The sequence below is a fragment of the Lipotes vexillifer genome, unplaced genomic scaffold (assembly GCF_000442215.2).
Source record: "Lipotes vexillifer unplaced genomic scaffold, Lipotes_vexillifer_v1.1 scaffold83, whole genome shotgun sequence".
NCBI classification, from domain to species: Eukaryota; Metazoa; Chordata; class Mammalia; order Artiodactyla; family Lipotidae; genus Lipotes; species Lipotes vexillifer.
Window position 1 is genome coordinate 1,314,988 of NW_006799780.1, and position 25,131 is coordinate 1,340,118.

Here is a 25,131-nt window from a genome sequence, read left to right on the forward strand (position 1 = left end):
ATAAATGGACTATAAGCTCAAGAAAACACAATGATATAAATATCCATAAAAGAATGTCAAGGAGAAAAGCACAGTGGAAAAAAGACACACATCAGAGGAGGGCAGCAGAATTCATCACATTTCTTAACATCTTAAGCTCTAAATTTCTCCTCCTAAAATTCATTTAGTACTCATTAAAATTCATAAAATACTTTCAATACTGTGAACATTTTGGGGCTACTAGGTAAATATGGTGAGAGAAAGATAGAAAACAGAATTTCTTTCCCCAATATAAATAATATGTGGAAAATAAAAAATTAAAACTAGCAAAAATAAGTCAGTGGAGAAAGTAACGAGAGTCACAATCTAATAGCATAAACTTTTTTAGAAGTTTTTTTAAAAATGAAAAGCATCTAGAAAAACATATTTCTCACTTCTTGAGACTGTTCATGATTAACTCTTGCCTGCTAGACAGAAGAAAACTGAGGGGTTACTCTTACCTTTCATCCTACTTGGGGTGGTGGGGTGGTGAGGGAGGTTGGCAGTGGAAACAGGTGGTGAGGAGAAGCAGGTGGGAGAGTAAACAACAAGTCTGTCTCCCTCTGAAAGAACTGATGACTCTGGGGCAACACTGCCCAACAGAAACTTCTGTGATATCGGAAACATTTTATATCACACTATCCAATACAGTAGGCACTAGCCTCGCATGACTACTGAACCCTTAATGCGGGGCCAGTGCAACTGAGGAAGTGATATTCAATTTCACTTAATTTAAGTTTAAATAACCACATGTGGCTAGCAATTACCATATTGAACAGGAGAATTCCTGGGTTAAACAATGAATAAATAAGAACAATTTAAAGGTCAAGAAAATTTCTCCATGGAAACATAGTAGGTAGCATCAATGTCACTATAGGACATTTAAGAAAGTTTCCGAGACTTAAGGGGAAGATGGCGGAAGAGTAAGACGCTAAGATCACCTTCCTCCCCACAGATACACCAGAAATACATCTACAAGTGGAACAACTCCTACAGAAAACCTACTGAATGCTGTCAAAAGACCTCAGACCTCCCAAAAGGCAAGAAACTCCCCACGTACCTGGGTAGGGCAAAAGAAAAAAGAAACAACAGAGACAAAAGAATAGGGACGGGACCTGCACCACTGGGAAGGAGCTGTGAAGGAGGAAGGGTTTCCACACACTAGGAGACCCTTCGTGGGCGGAGACTGCGGGTGGCGGAGTGGGGAAGCTTCGTAGCCGCAGAAGAGAGCACAGCCATAGGGGTGCGGAGGGCAAAGCGGAAAGATTCCCGCATAGAGGATCGGTGCCGACTGGCACTCACCAGACCGAGAGGCTTGTCTGCTCACCCGCCGCGGCGGGTGGGGCTGAGCGCAGGGAGAGGACTGGGGTTGGCGGCGTGAACACAGCCTGCAGGGGGTTCGTACGCCACGGCTAGCCAGGAGGGAGTCCTGGGAAAAGTCTGGACCTGCTGAAGAGGCAAGAGACTTTTTCTTTCCTCTTTCTTTCCTGGCGCGCGAGGAGAAGGAATCAAGAGCTCTGCTTAAAGGAGCTGCAGAGACGGGCGCGAGCCGCGGCTAACAGCGCAGACCCCAGAGACGGGCATGAGACGCTAAGGCTGCTGCTGCCGCCACCAAGAAGCCCGTGTGCGAGCACAGGTCACTGTCCACACCTCCCTTCCGGGGAGCCTGTGCAGCCCGCCACTGCCAGGTCCCTGGGATCCAGGAACAACTGACAACTTCCCCGGGAGAACGCACGGCGCGCCTCGGGCTGGCGCAACGTCCCGCCGGCCTCTGTCGCTACAGGCTCAAACCGCATACGCACCCCTCCCTCCCCTCGGCCTGAGTGAGCCAGAGTCCCCGAAGTAGCTGCTCCTTTAACCCCATCCTGTCTGGGCGGAGAACAAACACCCTCCGGCAACCTACACACACAGGCAAGGGCAAATCCAAAGCTGAGCCCAGGGAACCCTGTGAACAAAGAAGAGAAAGGGAAATCTCTCCCAGCAGCCTCAGAAGCAGCGGATTAAAGCTCCACAACCACAACTTGTACCGGGCATCTGTTGAATACATGAATAGACAACGAATCATCCCAAATTAAGGAGGTGGACTTTGAGAGCAAGATTTATTATTTTTTCCCCTTTTCTCCTTTTTGTGAGTGTGTATGTGTATGTTTCTGTGTGAGATTTTGTCTGTATAGCTTTGCTTTCCCCATTTGTCTTAGGGTTCTATCCGTACGTTTTTTTGTTTCTTTGTTTTTTGTTTTTATTTTTCTTGTTAACAATTATTTTTATTTTAATAAATTTATTTTATCTTTATTTTACTTTATCCTCTTTCCTCTTCCTTCCTCCCTCCCTCCCTCCTTCTCTCTCTCTCTCTCTCTCTCTCTCTCTCTCTCTCTCTCTCTCTCTCTACTTTTTCTCCCTTTTATTCTCAGCCGTGGAGATGAAAGGCTCTTGGTGCTGCAGCCAGGTGTCAGTGCTGTGCCTCTGAGATGAGAGAGCCAACTTCAGGACACTGGTCCACAAGAGACCTTCCAGCTCCACATCCTATCAAACGACGAAAATCTCCCAGAGATCTCCATCTCAACACCAGCACCCAGCTTCACTCAACAAGCAGCAAGCTACAGTGTTGGACACCCTATGCAAAACAACTAGAAAGACAGTAACACAACACAACCCATTAGCAGAGTGGCTGCCTAAAATCATAATAAGTACACAGACACCCCAAGACAAACCACCAAACATGGACCTGCCGACCAGAAAGACAAGATTCAGCCTCATCCACCAGAACACAGGCACTACTCCCCTCCACCAGGAAGCCTACACAACCCACTGAACCAAATTTAGCCACTGGGGACAGACACCAAAAACAACAGGAACTACGAACCTGCAGCCTGCAAAAAGGAGACCCCAAACACAGTAAGATAAGCAAAATGAGAAGACAGAAAAACACACAGCAGATGAAGGAGCAAGATAAAAACCCACCAGACCTAACAAATGAAGAGGAAATAGGCAGTCTACCTGAAAAAGAATTCAGAATAATGATAGTAAAGATGATCCAAAATCTTGGAAATAGAATAGAGAAAATGCAAGAAACATTTAACAAGACCTAGAAGAATTAAGGATGAAACAAGCAATGACGAACAACACAATAAATGAAATTAAAAACACTCTAGATGGGATCAATAGCAGAATAACTGAGGCAGAAGAACGGATAAGTGACCTGGAAAATAAAATAATGGAAATAACCACTGCAGAGGAGAATAAAGAAAAAAGAATGAAAAGAACTGAGGACAGTCGCAGAGACCTCTTAAAAACACCAACATTCGAATTACAGGGGTCCCAGAAGAAGAAGAGAAAAAGAAAGGGACTGAGAAAATATTTGAAGAGATTATAGTTGAAAACTTCCTTAATATGGGAAAGGAAATAGTCAGTCAAGTCCAGGAAGCACAGAGAGTCCCATACAGGATAAATCCAAGGAGAAACACGCCAAGACACATATTAATCAAACTGTCAAAAACTAAATACAAAGAAAACATATTAAAAGCAGCAAGGGAAAAACAACAAATAACACACAAGGGAATCCCCATAAGGTTAACAGCTGATCTTTCAGCAGAAACTCTGCAAGCCAGAAGGGACTGGCAGGACATATTTAAAGTGATGAAGGAGAAAAACCTGCAACCAAGATTACTCTACCCAGCAAGGATCTCATTCAGATTTGATGCAGAAATTAAAACCTTTAAAGACAAGCAAAAGCTGAGAGTTCAGCACCACCAAACCAGCTTTACAAAAAATGCTAAAGGAACTTCTCCAGGCAAGAAACACAAGAGAAGGAAAAGACCTACAATAACAAACCCAAAACAATTCAGAAAATGGGAAAAGGAACATACATGTCGATAATTACCTCAAATGTAAATGGTTTAAATGCTCCCACCAAAAGACACAGATTGGCTGAATGGATACAAAAACAAGACCCATGTACATGGTGTCTACAAGAGACCCACTTCAGACCTAGAGACACATACAGACTGAAAGTGAGGGGATGGAAAAAGATATACCAAGCAAATGGAAACCAAAAGAAGGCTGGAGTAGCAATTCTCATTTCAGACAAAATAGACTTTAAAATAAAGATATTAGAAGAGACAAAGAACGACACTACATAATGATCAAGGGATCGATCCAAGAAGATATAACAATTGTAAATATTTATGCACCCAACATAGGAGCACCTCAATACATAAGGCAAATACTAACAGCCATAAAAGGGGAAATCAACAGTAACACATTCATAGTACGGGACGTTAATAGCCCACTTTCACCAATGGACAGATCATCCAAAATGAAAATAAATAAGGAAACACAAGCTTTAGATGACACGTTAAACAAGACGGACTTAATTGATATTTAAAGGACATTCCATCCAAAAACAACAGAATACACATTTTTCTCAAGTGCTCATTGAACATTCTTCAGGATAGATCATATCTCGGGTCACAAATCAAGCCTTGGTAAATTTAAGAAAACTGAAATTGTATCAAGTATCTTTTCCGACCACAACGCTATGAGACTAGATATCAATTACAGGAAAAGATCTGTAAAAAATACAAACACATGGAGGCTAAACAATACACTACTTAATAACGAAGTGATCACTGAAGAAATCAAAGAGGAAATTAAAAAATACCTAGAAACAAATGACAATGGAGATACAACGACCCAAAACCTATGGGATGCAGCAAAAGCAGTTCTAAGAGGGAAGTTTATAGCAATACAAGCCCACCTTAAGAAGCAGGAAACATCTCGAATAAACAACCTAACCTTGCACCTCAAGCAATTAGAGAAAGAAGAACAAAAAAACCCCAGAGTTAGCAGAAGGAAAGAAATCATAAAAATCAGATCAGAAATAAATGAAAAAGAAATGAAGGAAACAATAGCAAAGATCAATAAAACTAAAAGCTGGTTCTTTGAGAAGATAAACAAAATTGATAAACCATTAGCCAGACTCATCAAGAAAAAAAGGGAGAAGACTCAAATCAATAGAATTAGAAATGAAAAAGGAGAAGTAACAACTGACACTGCAGAAATAAAAAAAATCATGAGGGATTACTACAAGCAACTCTATGCCAATAAAATGGACAATCTGGAAGAAATGGACAAATTCTTAGAAATGCACAAACTGCCAAGACTGAATCAGGAAGAAATAGAAAATATGAACAGACCAATCACAAACACTGAAATTGAAACTGTGATTAAAAATCTTCCAACAAACAAAAGCCCAGGACCAGATGGCTTCACAGGCGAATTCTATCAAACATTTAGAGAAGAGCTAACACCTATCCTTCTCAAACTCTTCCAAAATATAGCAGAGGGAGGAACACTCCCAAACTCATTCTACGAGGCCACCATCACCTTGATACCAAAACCAGACAAGGATGTCACAAAGAAAGAAAACTACAGGCAAATATCACTGAGGAACATTGATGCAAAAATCCTCAACAAAACACTAGCAAACAGAATCCAACAGCACATTAAAAGGATCATACACCATGATCAAGTGGGGTTTATTCCAGGAATGCAAGGAGTCTTCAAAATATGCAAACCAATCAACGTGACAGACCATATTAACAAATTGAAGGAGAAAAACCATATGATCATCTCAACAGATGCAGAGAAAGCTTTTGACAAATTTCAACACCCATTTCTGATAAAAACCCTGCAGAAAGTAGGCACAGAGAGAACTTTCCTCAACATAATAAAGGCCATATATGATAAACCCACAGCCAACATCATCCTCAATGGTGAAAAACTGAAAGCATTTCCACTAAGATCAGGAACAAGACAAGGTTGCCCACTCTCACCACTCTTATTCAACATACTTTTGGAAGTTATAGCCACAGCAATCAGAGAAGAAAAGGAAATAAAAGGAGTCCAAATTGGAAAAGAAGAATTAAAACTATCACTGTTTGGAGATGACATGATACTATACATAGAGAATCCTAAAGATGCTACCAGAAAACTACTAGAGCTAATCAATGAATGTGGTAAAGTAGCAGGATACAAAAGTAATGCACAGAAATCTCTGGCATTCCTATATACTAATGATGAAAAATCTGAAAGTGAAATCAAGAAAACACTCCCATTTACCACTGCAACAAAAAGAATAAAACATATAGGAATAAACCTACCTAAGGAGACAAAAGACCTGTATGCAGAAAATTATAAGACACTGATGTAAGAAATTAAAGATGATACAAATAGATGGAGAGATATACCATGTTCTTAGATTGGAAGAATCAACATTGTGAAAAGACTCTACTACCCAAAGCAATCTACAGATCCAATGCAATCCCTATCAAATTACCACTGGCATTTTTCACAGAACTAGAACAAAAAATTTCACAATTTGTATGGGAACACAAAAGACCCCGAAGAGCCAAAGCAATCTTGAGAACAAAAAATGGAGCTGGAGGAATCTGGCTCCTTGACTTCAGACTATACTACAAAGCTACAGTAATCAAGACAGTATGGTACTGGCACAAAAACAGAAAGATAGATCAATGGAACAGGATAGAAAGCCCAGAGATAAACCCACGCACATATGGTCACCTTATCTTTTTTTTTTTTGCGATACACGGGCCTCTCACCGCTGCGGCCTCTCCCGTTGCGGAGCACAGGCTCTGGACGCGCAGGCCCAGTAAAAGTATGAGATTAGATCACTCCCTAACACCATACACAAAAATAAGCTCAAAATGGATTAAAGACCTAAATGTAAGGCCAGAAACTATCAAACTCTTAGAGGAAAACATAGGCAGAACACTCTATGACATAAATCACAGCAAGATCCTTCTTGACCCATCTCCTAGAGTAATGGAGATAAAAACAAAAATAAACAAATGGGACCTAATGAAACTTCAAAGCTTTTGCACAGCAAAGGAAACCATAAACAAGACCAAAAGACAGCCCTCAGAATGGGAGAAAATATTTGCAAATGAATCAACTGACAAAGGATTAATCTCTAAAATTTACAGGCAGCTCATGCAGCTCAATAACAAAAAAATAAACAACCCAATCCAAAAATGGGCAGAAGACCTAAATAGACATTTCTCCAAAGAAGATATACAGACTGCCAACAAACACATGAAAGAATGCTCAACATCATTAATCATTAGAGAAATGCAAATCAAAACTACAATGAGATATCATCTCACACCAGTCAGAATGGCCATCATCAAAAAATCTAGAAACAATAAATGCTGGAGAGGGTGTGGAGAAAAGGGAACACTCTTGCACTGCTGGTGGGAATGTGAATTGGTTCAGCCACTATGGAGAACAGTATGGAGGTTCCTTAAAAAACTACAAATAGAACTACCATATGACCCAGCAATCCCACTACTAGGTATATACCCTGAGGAAACCAGAATTCAGAAAGAGTCATGTACCAAAATGTTCATTGCAGCTCTATTTACAATAGCCCGGAGATGGAAACAACCTAAGTGCCCGTCGTCGGATGAATGGATAAAGAAGATGTGGCACATATATACAATGGAATATTACTCAGCCATAAAAAGAAACGAAATTGAGCTATTTGTAATGAGGTGGATAGATCTAGAGTCTGTCATACAGAGTGAAGTAAGTCAGAAAGAGAAGGACAAATACCGTATGCTAACACATATATATGGAATTTAAGAAAAAAAAATGTTATGAAGAACCTAGGGGTAAAACAGGAATAAAGACAGAGACCTACTGGAGAACAGACTTGAGGATATGGGGAGGGGGAAGGGTGAGGTGTGTTAGGGCGAGAGAGAGACATGGACATATATATACTAACAAACGTAAGGTAGATAGCCAGTGGGAAGCAGCCGCATGGCACAGGGAAACCGGCTCGGTTCTTTGTGGCTGTCTGGAGGGGTGGGATAGGGAGGGTGGGAGGGAGGGAGACAAAGAGGGAAGAGATATGGGAACATATATATATGTATAACTGACTCACTCTGTTATAAAGCAGAAACTAACACACCATTGTAAAGCAATTATACCCCAAATGATTCACTTCGTTATAAAGCAGAAACTAGGACACCATTGTAAAGCAATTATACTCCAATAAAGATGTAAAAAAAAAAAGTAAAAAAAAAACCAACAGTTACTGCCAGCTGTTACTGCTGCATTCAGATCTTCCTGGCTTTTTAAAAAGTGTATCTCAGGGACTTCCCTGGTGGTCCCGTGGGCAAGACTCTGCACTCCCAGTGCAGGGGGCCCGGTTCTATCTCTGGTCGAGGAACTAGATTCCACATGCAAGCCGCAACTAAGAGTCCGCATGCCTCAACTTAGAAGCCCACATGCTGCAATGAAGATCCTGGATGCCACAACTAAGACCCAGCATAGCCAAAAATAAATAATAAATAAATTTTTTTTTAATGTTAAAAAAAAAAAAAAAAAGTTCCCGAAGAAGTGCTCAAGTATTCTAAAAACGAGATCCGTCTCTGCTAAGACTGAATTTACTATCCCACAAATTACTCCTTTCCCCAAATGCCCTAAGGCTACTAAAGCAAAAAGGAATAAGGCACAAATACCCACAATCAGATTGAAACTGAGAGGAAGAAACAAACTGCCTTTAGGTGTGCTGGGACAGAATTAAGAAGTCACACTATATCAGAACAAATAAAATGTCTATACCAGCACTTCCCAAGTAGTTGCAATATCAAAAGTGCATAATAACTGCAATACATTCACAGCACAAAAGGGGGCAAGAAAAAAAACATGGAAAAAATAAAGAAATCATTCTGGAAGAAAATCCTCCATGTATCAAAAGAAATTCTCCAGCAAGTTACTAAGAACATGAACTCAAAAAAACCACATGTTCGAACCATAGAATAAAGGAAATATAAGATTTAAACCTGAGTAAAGAAACTTAAAGATGAAAGCCGTATCATTACCAAATTAAATAAAAACTATAAATAACAGATTAGATCACTGAAAATCAAATTACTGACAGAAAAAAAAAAGACTGGAGATAAAGGAATGCAAATAAAAAGACAAACATTAAAGCAATTTTTTAAAGAGGTGAAAGATACAGTAGGCAAAGATTATAAAATAGAATAATTGGTATTCCTGAAGCATATAATTGACAAATGGAGTAAGAAAATAAGTTACAATATCAAATTAAAAAATTCAAACATAAAAGGCAATTCCCTAAAATAAAGGAAGAAGTGAATATACAGAGCATATAGAATGATCCACACTGAGAGGCAACCTTGCTAATCTTCAAACTATTTTAAGAAAAAAAAAAACAGATTTTTGAGGATACAAACAAAAAAATCAAGTTACCTGCAAAAAAGAAAAATCTGTGGCTACAGAGCTCTCAAAATGTATCCCAACATTTATATCCAGCCAAGAAGTCAAGTGTAAAAGTAGCAAGACATTTCAAACATATAAGACCTAAGAAAATACTGATCCAAGAGTCCAGGCAAAATATCAAGTGTGAGAGTGACACTGCAAAGTCTCGAAATTTTACCTCTCATCTACCCATTCTTAAGAAGGTACTGAAAGATATTCTCCATCCAGGAAAACCAAAAAAGAAGACACTAGGGAGACGAAGGCCTAAGAAACAGAGGATTTAACACAGAAAAGAGAAGAAATTATGTTCCAAAGCAACAGCTGTGTAGCAAGCCTAGCAAGCAATCAGGTTAGAAAAGGAGGGTAAAGCCTCCTGGAAGAGTATGAAGTTATTGGAATACTGGATATATGACAACAGTACTAACTAGGATTGTGTTCAGCTATATATAACAGAAATATCAAGTTATCCATAAGGAGAACATTTTTTTTTCTCAGTACCATCTACTTTCAGAGTGTGGCTTCATCCTCATGCCTGCAAAATGGCTGCTGTACCTCTAATCATCACATATACATTCCAAGAAGGAACAATGAAAAAAGGCAAAGGGTAAAATATATATGTAAAGTAAGCCTGTCAGAAAAATAATAGCTGTCCTAGAATCTCTGCCAGAATATTTCTACAATTATCTCAATTTCTACAACTGGGTCATATAGCCATTTCCGACTCCAAGGGTGTTTGAGTAAGTTGGTTATTTTTAACTAGACTTATCACTACTCTGAACAAAAATCAGGATTCTGTTATTTAATAAGTGGAGTTGGAGAACTGATATTAGGTAGGCAACTAGTAGTATCTCAACAACTGCATATAAAATAATATTTGGAGAGGATTTAATTTTCTGATGGATAATTTGGAGCGTTTTTGTAACAGTGACATGATAAACTAGGCAAATTAAAAATGAGGCAATTTTTGATTCCAGGAAGAACTTAAAGTTCCACAAAAAAGGAGATGAAAATGTTACTCTACAGCATAAATAACATTCATAGCCATAATTAAATGAACAATAAACACTGGTTGAAAAATTGTAATACAATTAAATTGCAAAGATGGAACAGGGAAAATGGACGCATATGGTAATACAATAGAAGAATGCTAAATCCTCCATTTCTATCATTGGAATTCATGTCTAAAATTGATAAATCAAGAAACAGCAATATATGTATATTACTCAGAAATGGATAAAGTTAAATGCACACACATACACAAAAGCCTAAAAGAATTTGAAGGAGCTAATTCACGCATGGGAAAGGTGGGATAGGAAAGTATTTTTTCTTATAAGCCTTATATTATTTAACTTCTTTTTTTTAACCACATACATGTTACTTGAATAAAATTTTAAATGTTTCTTTAGAAAAGAAACTATGTAAGTTTAAAAAACCCAATCAAAAAAAAACTATAAATAACAAAAAGAATAAGCAATCTTTAAGATAAATGCTCCATAACCAATGCAGGGAGCAGAGACCTCATTTCAATATCAGCACATGGTCCATAGTTTCCCATTAAACTGCACACTGAACCCTTCCTTTGTCAACAGTTGCCTGAAAGAGTGAGCTAAAAACTTTTTTATTTGCATTGTAAAGCACAAATTCTACCACAACTCTTCACCATTTTGTTTTTTAAAAATTCCGCAGAATAGCAAGTAAGATTCAAAAACAGCCCATTAGTAAGACAAAATACAAAATTTATTTTACAAAGAAAGTTAACCTGTAAAGAAAATTAAAAAAATAAAAAATAATCTCTAACACTTGGGTCCTCTAAAACAGGGCCTGGATGTGGAGTTTCGAGTCTATTCCCAAAATATTTTTGTACTTGCAGAAAATTGCTAATCAAGAAGTATGTCCATGAGTTTTGTGTTCTGATGGGTTCTTATTTTATAGCTACCCTTGAAAAACTTAAGAAACGTATCTTAAAAATACTTGAAACAAAATTGTAAACTTGGAACTTTCTTACACCTATATAAGGTTTTATAATTGAAATACAGATATAATGAGGAAGAAAAGTAAAATCATCATTTTCAATTTCAAAATGGCATACATATTCCCACCAGAATGTTATTACCTAGATTCATATGCTAAAAAGTAACTGTGAACATACATAATTTTAAGTTCTAAATTAGTGAAGTAAAATATTTTGATAATTCTTGCAAAACCATCACATCCTAGAGAAAGTTCAACTTTAATTCATAAAATTAAAGACATTCTTGTCAGGTCCAGTTTCACTTCAGTTTATAATTAATGCCACTAATGTTTTTTTTAATCACTCTTAAAATTTACTTGGTTTTTTTATAACATTTATTTTTAAAAATCTATTACTTCTACAAAAGCACTTCAGACTTAGAGACTTGCATTTAGGCTTCAAGAATTCTCCTACAATAGGCTTGAATGATACAAAGAAAACATTTAAGTAATTTTATATCCTTGAAAATTATACAAAGTTGACCTAGAATAAAAAAAAGCCACTTGGACTGCAAAGAGTAAGGTAAATTTAAGAAAATTAAAATGCAAATATGCATTTTAGCAGTCTCTTGAATTTATTAACCTAAAAGGTTTAATTTCCATTTTCCTGCATCAGCTGTATTTATAAAATGTCGTGCCCTATAAACAACGCTGTTATTTTCTATAGTCAAGCACCCTCTTAACAAATCTTCTCATTAATATGTAAATTCAAAGTCAATCGGTCTTCTCCCTGACAGCCCCATGAATTCCTAGTGCACTGTATAATCGGCTTTGACTTGGCATCCACTATTTATCATCAAAGATGTCAGTTAGAAAAATTATGGAAAATGCACTGCAATTGATATGACTGCAATCTACTTTGTCAACACTTAATTGTTCCTCAAATCATACATTTACATATAAACAGGCTAAGTACTGATCTATAATGATGCAAATAAACTAAATTAAAAATCGCTTCTGCCCCTGAAGAAGCTTGTTTGTATATGATGTGTTCATTTGAGGACTTACTGACAAAAGCATGTATATCAGCTCATCTCAAAAAGTACTTCTACTAATTTTCAATTCCTCAAAATAACAATTTTGCTACGCTTCAAGCGTATGAACACAAACAAATGTTTTAAAGAATTCAATGAGAAACATAATTTTTCTCTTTGAAAAGCAAATGTAATTATGGTTGTTAGCTAATTGCAATGTCTGAGCACTAAGGATTGGCGAGGGGGCTTCAAAATTAGCTTTGACTAAAACACGATAAGCAAACACTCAGAAACTTATTTATGTGAGCAAAAATATATTTTAATGTAAAAGTCACGAGTGAACAGATATAAAGGAAAGAATGTTGACCTATGGATTAGATTATTCTGTTTCTATTTCTGGCCCCACCTTTTATAAGCAATATTATCTTAGGTGAGTAATTAAAATCTATACATCTCAGTTTTGTCACCTATAAAATGGGTATAGTAATTCCCACTGCCCTATCTCAAATAAAATAGAACATAAGAAAATACACCAAAGTAATAATTTGCTAAATATTAAGTATCACAGTATTATTCTTCACATTTTCTTAGTACTTAAAAAGAGAAACCTCTTGATTTTAATGAATTTGGTATTTATTATTTTAGGTAACTTTTAAGTCAATGAATTATTTTTGTGAGTTTTCTCACTCGTAAATCCTTTCACTTCAAGGTAAATGGCTCTTTATACATCATAAAATGGTGTTTACATAGCATTTATGCAAGTGATTTCTGCCTTATGTAAAGAGATAGGACGGTAGAATGAACACCCTTCTGCTAATTCTGTGAAAAAACACATTCAAGTTTGATGATTAAGAGACATAAAAGGATATTAACAACTCAGCACTAACAACTCAGTACTGCTGGAGTACTGTTCCAATTTCTTTCTATTCTATAATACTTTAACAGTTCTTTACTCTATCGTATGCTTTTTACAACATGAGAAGTGAAGAATGAAAGCAGATATAAATGCTGAATACTTCTCATTTTCTTCCAGGTATGGTCAAACTTTGCTTTAGAAATTGGCAAAGTGAATCATAAAAGTTAAAATCACCCTGCCTAGACCTAAAAAGTTGGATGCAACTTGAAGTCTAGGCCAAAAAGTCCCCAAGACTATAAGTGGCTGGACTGCTCATTCAAAAGTTTCTCCGTTAACAGAATTAACAGCTAGTCACTGAGATGGGTTGACTGAAAGAGTAAGCATGGACACAGTCTAAATTATGATAATCCACTTGAACTTGCATTTTATAAAATATATTTGTACCAAAAGTCTTACATCTTTGACAATCCCTTACTTCTAACACTACAATAAAGGATGACACTTTCAAATCTTTCCCGATGGTACTTAACAGAACACATATGTACACAAGGAGACACAAGGCTATTATCCTGATTATTTTGGAGTCAACTGATATTATTTTTTTAATATCTTTACTGGAGTCTGATATCATTTTAAATCAATAAATAAAGTGAAATGTATTATTCAAAGTAAAATTTATAACCACCAAAACAAGTGAAATTCAGTGGTTGCCAGTAATTGTCTCTAAGGGGTCAACCAAGAGTTACGAGAAGGAAGACAGTTTTTATTTCACCATGTGCTTGAATTGCTTCTATACAAAAAAAAATACATATGATTATAGTTAGCTACACCCTTATAAATGTTCTATTGAAGTGGTTTTCTTTCTTTTCCTTCCTTAAGCCAAGGAGTCTTTCTCAAAGGGAAATCATATGCAAAGCTGCCTATGAAAGGCAAGCAAAGGTGAAGCTGCTCTGTTGGAATGGTGGCAAGAGCTAGAGAGCTGCACACTCGAGAGCACCACTGCCCCCCCGTGGTTGCTCCTGCGGCAGTGCTAGCTTCCTGAGGGCAGAGCTGCGCACTTGGAAGCCACAAAATTAGTCTATTAACCACATAATTTAGAATAATGCCAAAGTCAGATTGCAAATAAATGGCAAAGATAAGAAATGATTTAGCACAATTCCAGTGTACCCAGGACAATGATCAGACTTCATCTCGTGTTTGTAAAAATTAACGTTCACAGAGTTACATGTGAAAACACAAAGAATGCATTATAGTACCAATTTTAAAAACTATCTGTCGAAAGAATAAATATATATGGTAGTGTAGAATTTAACTCTCCTGCTTTGTGCATAGCTTTAAAAACTAATTTTATCTAAAATAAGATGAAACAAAATTCAAGGAACAGAAACACAAAATACAAAAACAGAGATTTTAAAGTCTACTTTTAGAAGATAAGGTAAGGAAAATACATTTTTTAAACGCCAGTTTCTATATAATGATAAAGCAGGGATCACTTGCATACAGCTACTGAAAATGATTTGATGATGACAGGAAAGTAAAATTAAAAATTTTAAATAGAGACAGTGGCTAGATAACATAAAATTACCTATAATCTTACACAATAAGAAAAAAATATATCTGAATAGCATTCTGGAAAGGAACTGGCTGAAATCAAACAGATAGCTATTAGCAACAAAAATCTCTCTTCAAAGTTACTACTGACACAAAAGGGGCAAGACACCTGGAGCATGGACATGTTGCTTAATCCAGCAAAAGTGCCATCAAAAGTTTACTTTGTTCAATGATAAAATTTCATCAATCTAAGAGCCCTATGTGGCATTAGACTTTTACATACAAATACTTTAAAACATACTTTGAATTTTAAGTAGAATAACCCAATCACTTTTTAAATACTAAAATTAAGATAGAGTCAATATTACAGATAGTCTTCTGGATAAAGATATATTTAAAAAATTTTAAATACTTTTTAATACTAACAATACTTAGTAAATGCAGAAAACATTGATGAATATTTTAAACCTTTAAACTCCTTAAATATCTGAAAACTTGACATGTCACCTAAAGCAAGAATTATGAACATTTTTCCATTTTATATACATTTTTCTCTCACTTTAATATTATTTCTAATTAACAAAAGCAATTAGTACTGAACACTTAATCAAAGCCTATTCATAACTTTGTATAAAAAACACTATGACATAATTGGGAGATATCTGGTCTTTTACTTTCTATACTGCTTTTAAAATCTATAATACTGCTTTTTAAAAAGACAAAAAAGAAATATCACAAGACTAGAATGAATGAGAGTGCTTTTCTTGTAATATTTAATGATTTCTTTAAACAACTTAAAGCTTACACTTAAATCTTATATATACATTGAGAGATCTCTATTGCAAACTGTGTAATAAAGCTTTCTAAATTGTTAATAATGAAAAGAATAAGGTATGCTTCTAATTTAATCTGCACAAAGAAAACAACTTCACTGTAAGATATACTTATTATTAATTTTACTAAAATTCTACCAGCTTAAGTGAAAAAAAAAGTAAAACAAACATATTTTAGAAATTTAAAACTACAAAAAAGTAGTTTAAAAGTTCAACAACAGGGCTTCCCTGGTGGCGCAGTGGTTGAGAGTCCGCCTGCCGATGCAGGGGACACGGGTCATGCCCCGGTCCGGGAAGGTCTCACATGCTGCGGAGCGGCTGGGCCCGTGAGCCACGGCCGCTGAGCCTGCGCGTCCGGAGCCTGTGCTCCGCAATGGGAGAGGTCACAACAGTGAGAGGCCCGCGTACCGCAAAAAAATTCAACAATAATTTATCTGTAAAGGCGAGAAATTATTTTAGGTATAAATTCACGTATGTTAGAGTCACATTACCTACTTCACAAGTGAGTACCTAGAACAGCTGGGTCTCAAAGGTGTGAAACTTACTAATAACCGAAAATATCCATGATCTGGCAATGTCACTGCAAACATTGTATCATGCTGCCGCTCCTAACAAGGGGTTCTTGCCAGGCTTCATACTAAAAGTGTATACACTATGCCACTAAATATGCATCACTCAGTGCCAAAACAACGAACAATTATCCTTGCATTTTATTGGTTTCCTGCTTTCCAAAAGAACATGAGAAAAATTAGTCCTCCTTAAACATGCAGACTTCTATATTTTTCTACTCTTAATTTTTTGTACACATTTTAAAAAACTCAACCATTTTCTTAGTATAATTTTTAAGTGTAAGATTATTCAACACTTACCTCTTTCCAAGGACTGACAAACTGTGTACGAGCATATCGAGTTAGCATGTGGATTATGACAACCTGCCCCCACTCTTCTACATCAACTAGTAAATTACATAGCTTGCGGTAATTCTTGTGAATGAGATCTATTCTATCCGGGCATACTTCTTCAAAAGCCATGACAACGCTGCCAGCCACCAACTAGAAAAGAAAGAAATAGTAACTCATTAAAAAATGTTTTCCTTACATCAAGGATTCCACTCAGGCATTATAGAGACGCAATCAGTGTTATGGCAATCAATATTAAAAGTACTCAGTCATTTGATTAATAAAATGTTCCTGTTTGAATAACAAATTTTGAAGAGTCACTCCCTCAAAGAATAACTTTGATAGCTGTAACATGTCTGAAAAATGAATACTTTTCTAAAGTATTTGAATTAGAAGTATTAGCATTAAAAAATCATAATATTTTTTATCTCATCACATAAAATGTCAATAAATTGTTCACATATGGATTAGACACATTAGTCATGCAGTTTTCATTTTTAAAGCTTACCTGAACTCTAATCTAAAGATTCATTATTTAGTACAATAACAAGGACCGTATCATGTCAGTTTAAAATGAGAATGACCACAATTCCACAATGAACTTATCTTAAAGTGTGTGAGGACCTCATAAATGTCTTTAGTATAAAAATACTTTCAAATCTTACACATTTTAATCAACCTGTTAATTTTTACCGATATAATTTATTTACAAGGAAAAAATACTGGCTAAAATTTTAGAACATTGTTATTACTTATATAATAATGTGTATAAATTGAAATAATATATTACCAACAAAAGGTAGCTTTCTCCAAGACCAGTTAATGAAACATAAATGTTGTTTTTGGAATTTCCATGTTTTTACAAAGTGGTGAAATTAAGATTTCTTTGGTATGAAGACACAAGCTAAGCAGAATATATAATATACAAATATTTTTATATAAGTACACTGGTATGTCTGTAGTTAGCCCACAATATAATATGGTTTTGAAAAAATAAATTAATATCATATTCTTTCTGAACACTAGGGATCTTCATTTTAGTATCTAAAATTTCCCTAATGTCTTAAAATAAGCAATTAAATAGAAATATAACTTACTGAAATGGTACTTTTTGAAAAATATTAGATACAATGATATTCATATTTTTAGTGTTTAGTGTCCCTCTACTTGGCTGACATTTAGTTTATTAATGTGCAACCAACAATACAATTGAAAGAAAACAGCTCAGAATATAGACTTGCTATTATGCTAAACAAGTTTCCAGTCCTGTGGGGATTTTATGAATTACCAATCAGTATAAACGTGAAGCTGCATTTATTGACTCCAGCCCTGCCCATGTACTGGTGCCTGCTGGTCCCAGCATGTGTGCACCTCAATCGAAAAAGCAAAGAATTGATTATCTGTGTGAACTAAATAAAAATGTATTATATGTATAATTTTCTATGTGCTATTGATATGGGAAGGAAGTTATATTTGTGTTTTCAACACCACATTTTGATGTCTTCTGCACTAATCACTCTTCAGAAATTATATTCTGTGATAATCATATTTCTAAAAGATTAGAATTATCATTTAAAAATCTCTTAAAACAACTAAATTTATGATATCAAACTATAGAATAACACAGTATTTGTGAAATACATTTATATTTATATATGTCAATCTTATATTAAGATATATATTTTTTAATTGGCAACCCATGTTAAAGTACAAAAATAAATAATACCACTTAGAATAAAATAATCTATGAAATTGAAATGGGAATTCAATAAAATTTCAATTTAAGGAATACTATGTAAAATCAAGTTATTCTGCCCAAACCTAGAGATTATCTTTTTCAAATATGTTTAGACACCAAACAATTAAAAGGAAAATCAGCTCCCACATGGTACTAAATTTATCAAAACAAGAGCTACAAGTACAAAATAGTTCTAAAGTATTAACAAATAACATGAAAATGAAAGAAAATAATTAATTACTTAAGTTCATGGAAACACAAAAATAATTAGGAAGAACATAAAGAAAAGAACTTTTACGAAATAAAACTGATGATTTTAGATATTTCATTATATGGTTTTAACAATCAACTCTCGCCTAAACACTGCCAGAAGAATTGATTATTCTGGCATATTAAATATTCAATATTCTATACAACTTACAGAATTAAAATAAAATGATCTACTCAGATTTGAAAAACAAAAATATTGGTTTCCCAAAAACAGACAGTTAATTTCCATCTCACTGTGTCAATAGTAGCTTTTTATATAAGGGGAAAAATAAATCACTCCAACAAAACTAGCAATGAACTCATCAAATTCAAATGCAGTTTTCCATTTACGTATTTTTTATATTAAAGCAATAAACATGGTTCATTTATCTTCCCTTGGTTGTCACGTTTTTCTGTGCTGTTGCTATGAACTTCAGCCATTAGCTGTGCTCCAAGGTAAACTACATGAACCATCAACAAAAGTGACACTCCATCTATGGAGTTCATATTTTCGCCAGATTATCTATGCTAGTTGACAAGCTGGTAATGAAAAAAATCACACTAAGCAAATGGTTCCTCTAATAACAATAAATTTTCTATAAAATTATGAAGGGTACAAAACGTTTCCTTGCATCTATTCTGTCATGAATTCTAATTAACGTTGCAAAAACCTGAGAGTGCTGGGTCATCACAAGAAGTGCATCAAGGTTTGATTGATAATATGGTGTAAGCTGGCCAATGCAGCCAAGATTTTCTTCTCTTAAATTAATGGCCATCCAACCTGCCCTAATCATACAGCCCAAATGATATTCCCCTTCTTATTTCAATTTTCTTGAGGCATGGAAAATGGGAAAGATCAGTCATTTATCTTCTAATAGCTGGATAATAGATCTAACACAATAAAACATCTGCACAAATGAAGAGGTGTGTTTTTTTGCCCACAACAGTGAAGCTTTTACCAACATTAAACCAATAACTTATAAAATGGTGTCTTACCCTCACAGCTTAGCTATGAACTACCAATATATTCACTAATTAAGAAGAAACTTTGTCATCAAAAAAATATAAATAAACAACTCAGATTTTCAGTAGGCACTGAGCTAATTTGTTTTCCTAAGAAACTGTTTTCTATTAGAAAGTTAAACGCTACAAAAGGATTTCTTTAAAATTAACCTGAAAGGAAAAGGAAATAAACACCTTTTGAGGTGTTCTAAATAAAAGAAAGAATGTTCACTACAAAGCTTAAATTGCTCAACAAGTATGAATTTCTACATTTTAAAGAAAAACAAGAGAAAGAATTATAAATTTTAAAAAGGAATTTATACCTGAACATTAGGAAAGGTTTTCAATAAAGAAGAAAAGTGTTTAGGATATGTTAAGTAGAGAAAATATGATGAAAATGATAAACCTAGGAATATACAATGAAGAAATTATATTAAAAAAAACTTAGTTGACTGGGTATGATCAAGGATAAATAAAATGTTCCCTTTCAATTATACTGACAATTGTAAGCTTCTATTATACCTTTTAAGATTTACAGATACCTTCAGACAACAGTTATCTAAGTAACTCTAAAATGTTCTTCTAGTTACATTACCATAACTGTATTCCTAACCCCAACGTGACTTATTTTGGGGAAAGGAGTATTCATATGACAAATACTGGTCTTTCTCCAGTAAAAGGGAAAAACATTTCTATTATATTGTAATAAACTTTTTATTTCCACCTTTCCTTAAAATGAGAATTATACAACTTATTTTCTTTGAGATCTCAATTCAAGAAAATCTTCCTTTAGGCTAAAAGAAGCAACAGAAGGTATATTTCTTTTTTTTTTTTTAATTTTATTTTTTAAATTTATTTATTTATTTATTTATTTATTTATTTATTTATGGCTGTGTTGGGTCTTCGTTTCTGTGCGAGGGCTTCCTCTAGTTGCGGTGAGCGGGGGCCACTCTTCATCGCAGTGCGCGGGTCTCTCTCACTGTCGCAGCCTCTCTTGTTGCGGAGCACAAGCTTGAGACGCGCAGGCTCAGTAGCTGTGGCTCACGGGCCTAGTTGCTCCGTGGCATGTGGGATCTTCCCAGACCAGGGCTCGAACCCGTGTCCCCTGCATTGGCAGGCAGATTCTCAACCACTGCACCACCAGGGAAGCCCCAACAGAAGGTATATTTCATAATCAACAGAGGTTAAAGAAAGAAAAGTTGTTAAACATGTTAACACCTTTCAAATTTATATTTATCAGTAGCAATAGCAATGTTATCATCATCATCATAATGATCCCAAGAAGCTCCTGCTGACAGCAAATAAATTCCTTTTCAAAATGTGGAAATAAATTAGTCCTGGTTCATTTAATTAGGAAATTTTTAAACAAAAAAGATTTAGGATTACTGATTTCAAATGTCAATGCTAACATTATTAATTGGGGGGGAGCAGAAATATAGCTGTATCCCTTCAATATATTTATTATACATGACAAGAAAAAGTAATAATAAAGATAAGATCCATAAATATCTATATAGATATCAGAATATTTTTAACCTTTCTACATCAAATTATAACCATACAAAGGAAAAAATTATCAGAAAACATTCACAAAACATAATTAAATACTGGGTAGACAAGTTAATGGTACCTAGGGAAATCTGAATCTCTCAACCTCCAACTCAGAAAAAGCAAAAAGACTAAAACTTAAGCTCTAAGCATAATTAAAATACAGAGAATCTCCAAACTTCCATTATATATAAGTAGAAAAATAAGTCCTAAATCCCAGAGAGTTATCTTTCATGTATACATCATAAAACCTCACAAAGATCTACGACAGTCTGAAACAACTGAAGGGGCATTAAAACAAAAGAACAAAAAGAACCAAAAGAATGAAAATGAGATAAAGAAGTAAAAAGGTTTAGAGAGATAATGGTTGAAATGTAAGACAGGCAAAGAAGATCCGACTTAGAGAAAATTGAAATCCCTGAAGAAGAAAAAGTAACAATTGAACAGAATATTTAAAACTTAATCTTAAACAACAACAACAGTTTGCCAGAAATAACATAAATTCTAAATCTATATTTTAAAAAGCCTCACCGGGTACTAGGAAAAAAATGACCCATACCAACTAACCCTGAGACACCAGGTAAAACTATTATATTTCAAAGATAAAGAGAAAATCCTCAGGGTCAGCATCTTACTTAACACAGATACATTACAGGCATTTCCTTTAAACTAAAACAAGGCAAGGATGCCCACCATCTCCACTACTATTAAACACTGTACTAAAGTTATAAACCAATATAATTAGACAAGAAAAATTAAAGTCATAGGTATTGGAAAAGAGGAAGTAAAATTATCTGTTTGCAAATGATATGATTTTCCAGAATAAAACAAATGGAGATTGAAAGATAAAACTAAATTAAACAATAAAAGAATTCAGTAAAGAAGCAGGATATAAAATTACCACACAGAGAATCAATAGCTTTCTTAGAGAACAATATAACAAGTTCAACCATACAATGATAAAGCAATTTCAATTTACAACAGCATTCAAAGAAGTAAGGTTAACAATAAATATAACTCTAAACCAATATTTAACTCAATTAGTAGTCCCCATCTCACTACTCTTCGCAGAGTACATGCTAGCAATTCTGAAACAATACTTTATCTGCATTCTGGGACTGAGTAAATAAGTAAATATATTGTGGATAATGCAAGTCACATTTCTTAATGTTGGAAAAAAGGAAGTTACAAATATTAAAAGGTAGGACACTGGAAGGAACATTGTGCTCTTGCTCTGGAATTAGAGAATTCAGTATAAACTACTGCTATTTCATATGGATAGAAAAATAGATATAGGTGTTTTTTTAATTTTTAAAAAATAAATGTATCCTATATAACACTTTAGGAATGAAGAGTGCCTTATAAATGATAGACAGTCAAAGCTCCCAAAGGATCTACCTATGAACTCTGAGCATGACACACACCATTTGGGAGGCAAAACACTGAAAACAATTAAAAATACCTAATTACTATCACCAAGAATATTAACAAATTAATTCTCACAATTATTCAACAACTATTAAAGACCTACTATGAACAAGTACAAAATTTTTTTCTACTGTATTTTGGAAATAAATGGTCAGAACCCAAGAACAGACATTCTAAATTTACAAAGAAATTGTATTCTTTACATTTCTTTTTGAGTCATTTGTTTCTTATTTATCATTTTATGGTGTCAGGCACATGCTGAGGATTTTATATACAACAGCTCTTTCAACACAAACAAAAACTTTATACATGGAAAATTATAAGCCCTAAAAATTTGCCCTAAAACAAGAACTGTTACTAGAGATTGAGACATTTTACAATGACAAAAGGAAGGTAAAACAATTATAAATACAGATGCACCAAATACCAGAGCTCCTAAATATATGAAGTAAACACTGACAGAATTGAAGGGAGAAATAGACAGCTCTATAGCAATAGTAGACTTCAACACTCTGCTTTCAATAAGCCACAAGAAAGAAGACTTGCACAACACTATAAACCAATTACACCCAAGAGACATCTACTGAACACTCCACTCAAAAAGAGCAAAATATACTGGGTTGGTCAAAAAGTCGGGCTGGGTTTTTCCATACCATCTTATGGAAAAACCCTAACAAACTTTTAGGCCAACCCAATACACTCCTCTCAAATACACACTGAGCATTCTCCAAGATAGACCATATGCTAAGCCATATAATAATAGCTATATGAGTCTAGTGGTTACTGTATCAGATAGCTGCTATATACAGATATACGTGCACCTGGGTGATACCATCCTAAGATGAGCTGGAATCCTTTTCCTGAATAGTTCTGAGCCATATATATGGGGGCAGAAGCCTCCATCAAAGATACCATTACACCAGCTCCTCCAGAGGTCTGCTCAGAGACCCCATGCATCATCACTATTTCTAGACCTCATTATCATGTCATTACACACAAAGAATAGGAGTGGAATAGGAAGGAGGAAGAGACATGTACATTCCCAAAAGATGGGAAGTTTACCCAGTAAGATCATTCTACCCAGCCAATAAAACAGCGTTATACATATGAAAACATTTTAGTATTTAAGAAAAAAACAACACACTTGTAATACTAAAACACAGTCCTCTAATTTTTCATTATCTCTTTAATACTGAATACTTCATTTTAAAATAATTATTTGTTCCCAAGTGATTCAGCCTTTAAAACTCCTAATAAATCATTGCTTAAAATAAAAAAGCTGACCTTAAAAGCAGTCAACAATTTAGCCACAGGTTAAAAAAAGAATTTTCTTTCCCCATCTTTCCCTTCTTCAGATTCTGATGAAGAAACATGTAACGAACTAAAATTCCAAATGCAATCTTTCTCTTTACCTGGACATTTTTATTCTTCAAGGATTTTACTGAGCTCCATTAATATTTATACCATTTCAAAATCAATAAGAACAATTATATCAAATATACAACAGTAAAATGATACTATGTAAATAAAGCACAATTTTACTTGGACATAAAAAGATATTACTTACTGTGCTTTTATCCTTCAGAAGTTTTTCAATTATTTCAATTAACATTTCCTTCTGCTCTGGATCAAGGCTAAACCATAAAAAGAAAAAAATTTACATTAAGTTTTTTTTCCTTTAATTCTAACTTTAAATGAAGCTAATCATTTCAAGGATATTGAAAAATTTTTTAAGTGGGGGAGACTTATGTCTAGACAAAAATAAACAGAAAACAAATTTAAAGTGGAACTGGTTGATTTTTCCCACAGATGGGTCCTAATCTTTCTATCTAAAGTTGCTCATATTAATTAAACCTGGATACCAATACCGTTAAGAAAATATTTAAAGAACAAATCCACTTCTTAAAAAGATAGAAAGCCTTAAGAAAGTAGTTGCAAGTAGATAAACCATAAAATCTTTTTTTAACTGGGGGGAAAATAACAGGATAGCAATCATTTTTGAGCATGGACACCTAATTGTCAAAAAGAAATATACAGAATTTCCAAATAAGAATTTTGTACTGTTCTAGTTTACTGATAGAGGCATGTATAATAAAACCTGCCATCTAAAACCAAGAAATATAAACAAAGGCCCACATACGCACAGAATTGACAGATGCATCTAAATAGCAGCTGTAAGCACTGAAATATTGTTAATAATATAATTTCTTCCTAGCATAGAATTCAACTGTTCATTTATTGAGAAGCTAAACGATGGGCATACAAAGATAAGTAAGACAGTCTAATAAAGACAGTCCCAAACATAATCATACCATATAATGGAGGTATATATAAGGGATTATGGGGATAAAGAAGGACACCAATGGAGGCAGGAAGGTTGTGGAGGGTTTCTTCTGGGAAGTGACATCTCAGATGAATCTTAAAACAACTTGACTTTAGAGCTGGAAAAAGTAGGAAATATTCTAGGTAGAGACTAAAGGAGGAACAAAAGATGGTAATGAGATAAAAACATTTTATGTAGAGGACTAATAGGCAGTACTGAGCTACGAGACCAGACCGTAAAATTCAAGACAAAGAGAGGTTAAATGGAGCCCAGTGATGGGCTTTTAAACTATCATAGTGAGCTTGGATCTTATTTTGTAAGCTGATAACAAGAAAGGATAATGACTAAGAAGTGTGAGATAACTTTGTCTGACAGTTAACCTAAGAAAATGATTTT

At 34.7% G+C, this 25,131-nt stretch overlaps 1 protein-coding gene across 1 annotated transcript in view; it reads right to left on the reverse strand.

The window, feature by feature from the left end:
• AP3B1 (adaptor related protein complex 3 subunit beta 1) overlaps nucleotides 1–25,131 on the reverse strand; it is a 275,016-nt gene that overhangs the window by 172,609 nt on the left and 77,276 nt on the right. The window contains exons 6-7 of the mRNA XM_007471959.1: nucleotides 23,980–24,046; nucleotides 16,418–16,600 (exon numbers count right to left, since the gene is read on the reverse strand). Coding sequence (XP_007472021.1) covers nucleotides 16,418–16,600; nucleotides 23,980–24,046 — 250 coding nt within the window. The remainder of the gene's footprint in view (nucleotides 1–16,417; nucleotides 16,601–23,979; nucleotides 24,047–25,131) is intronic.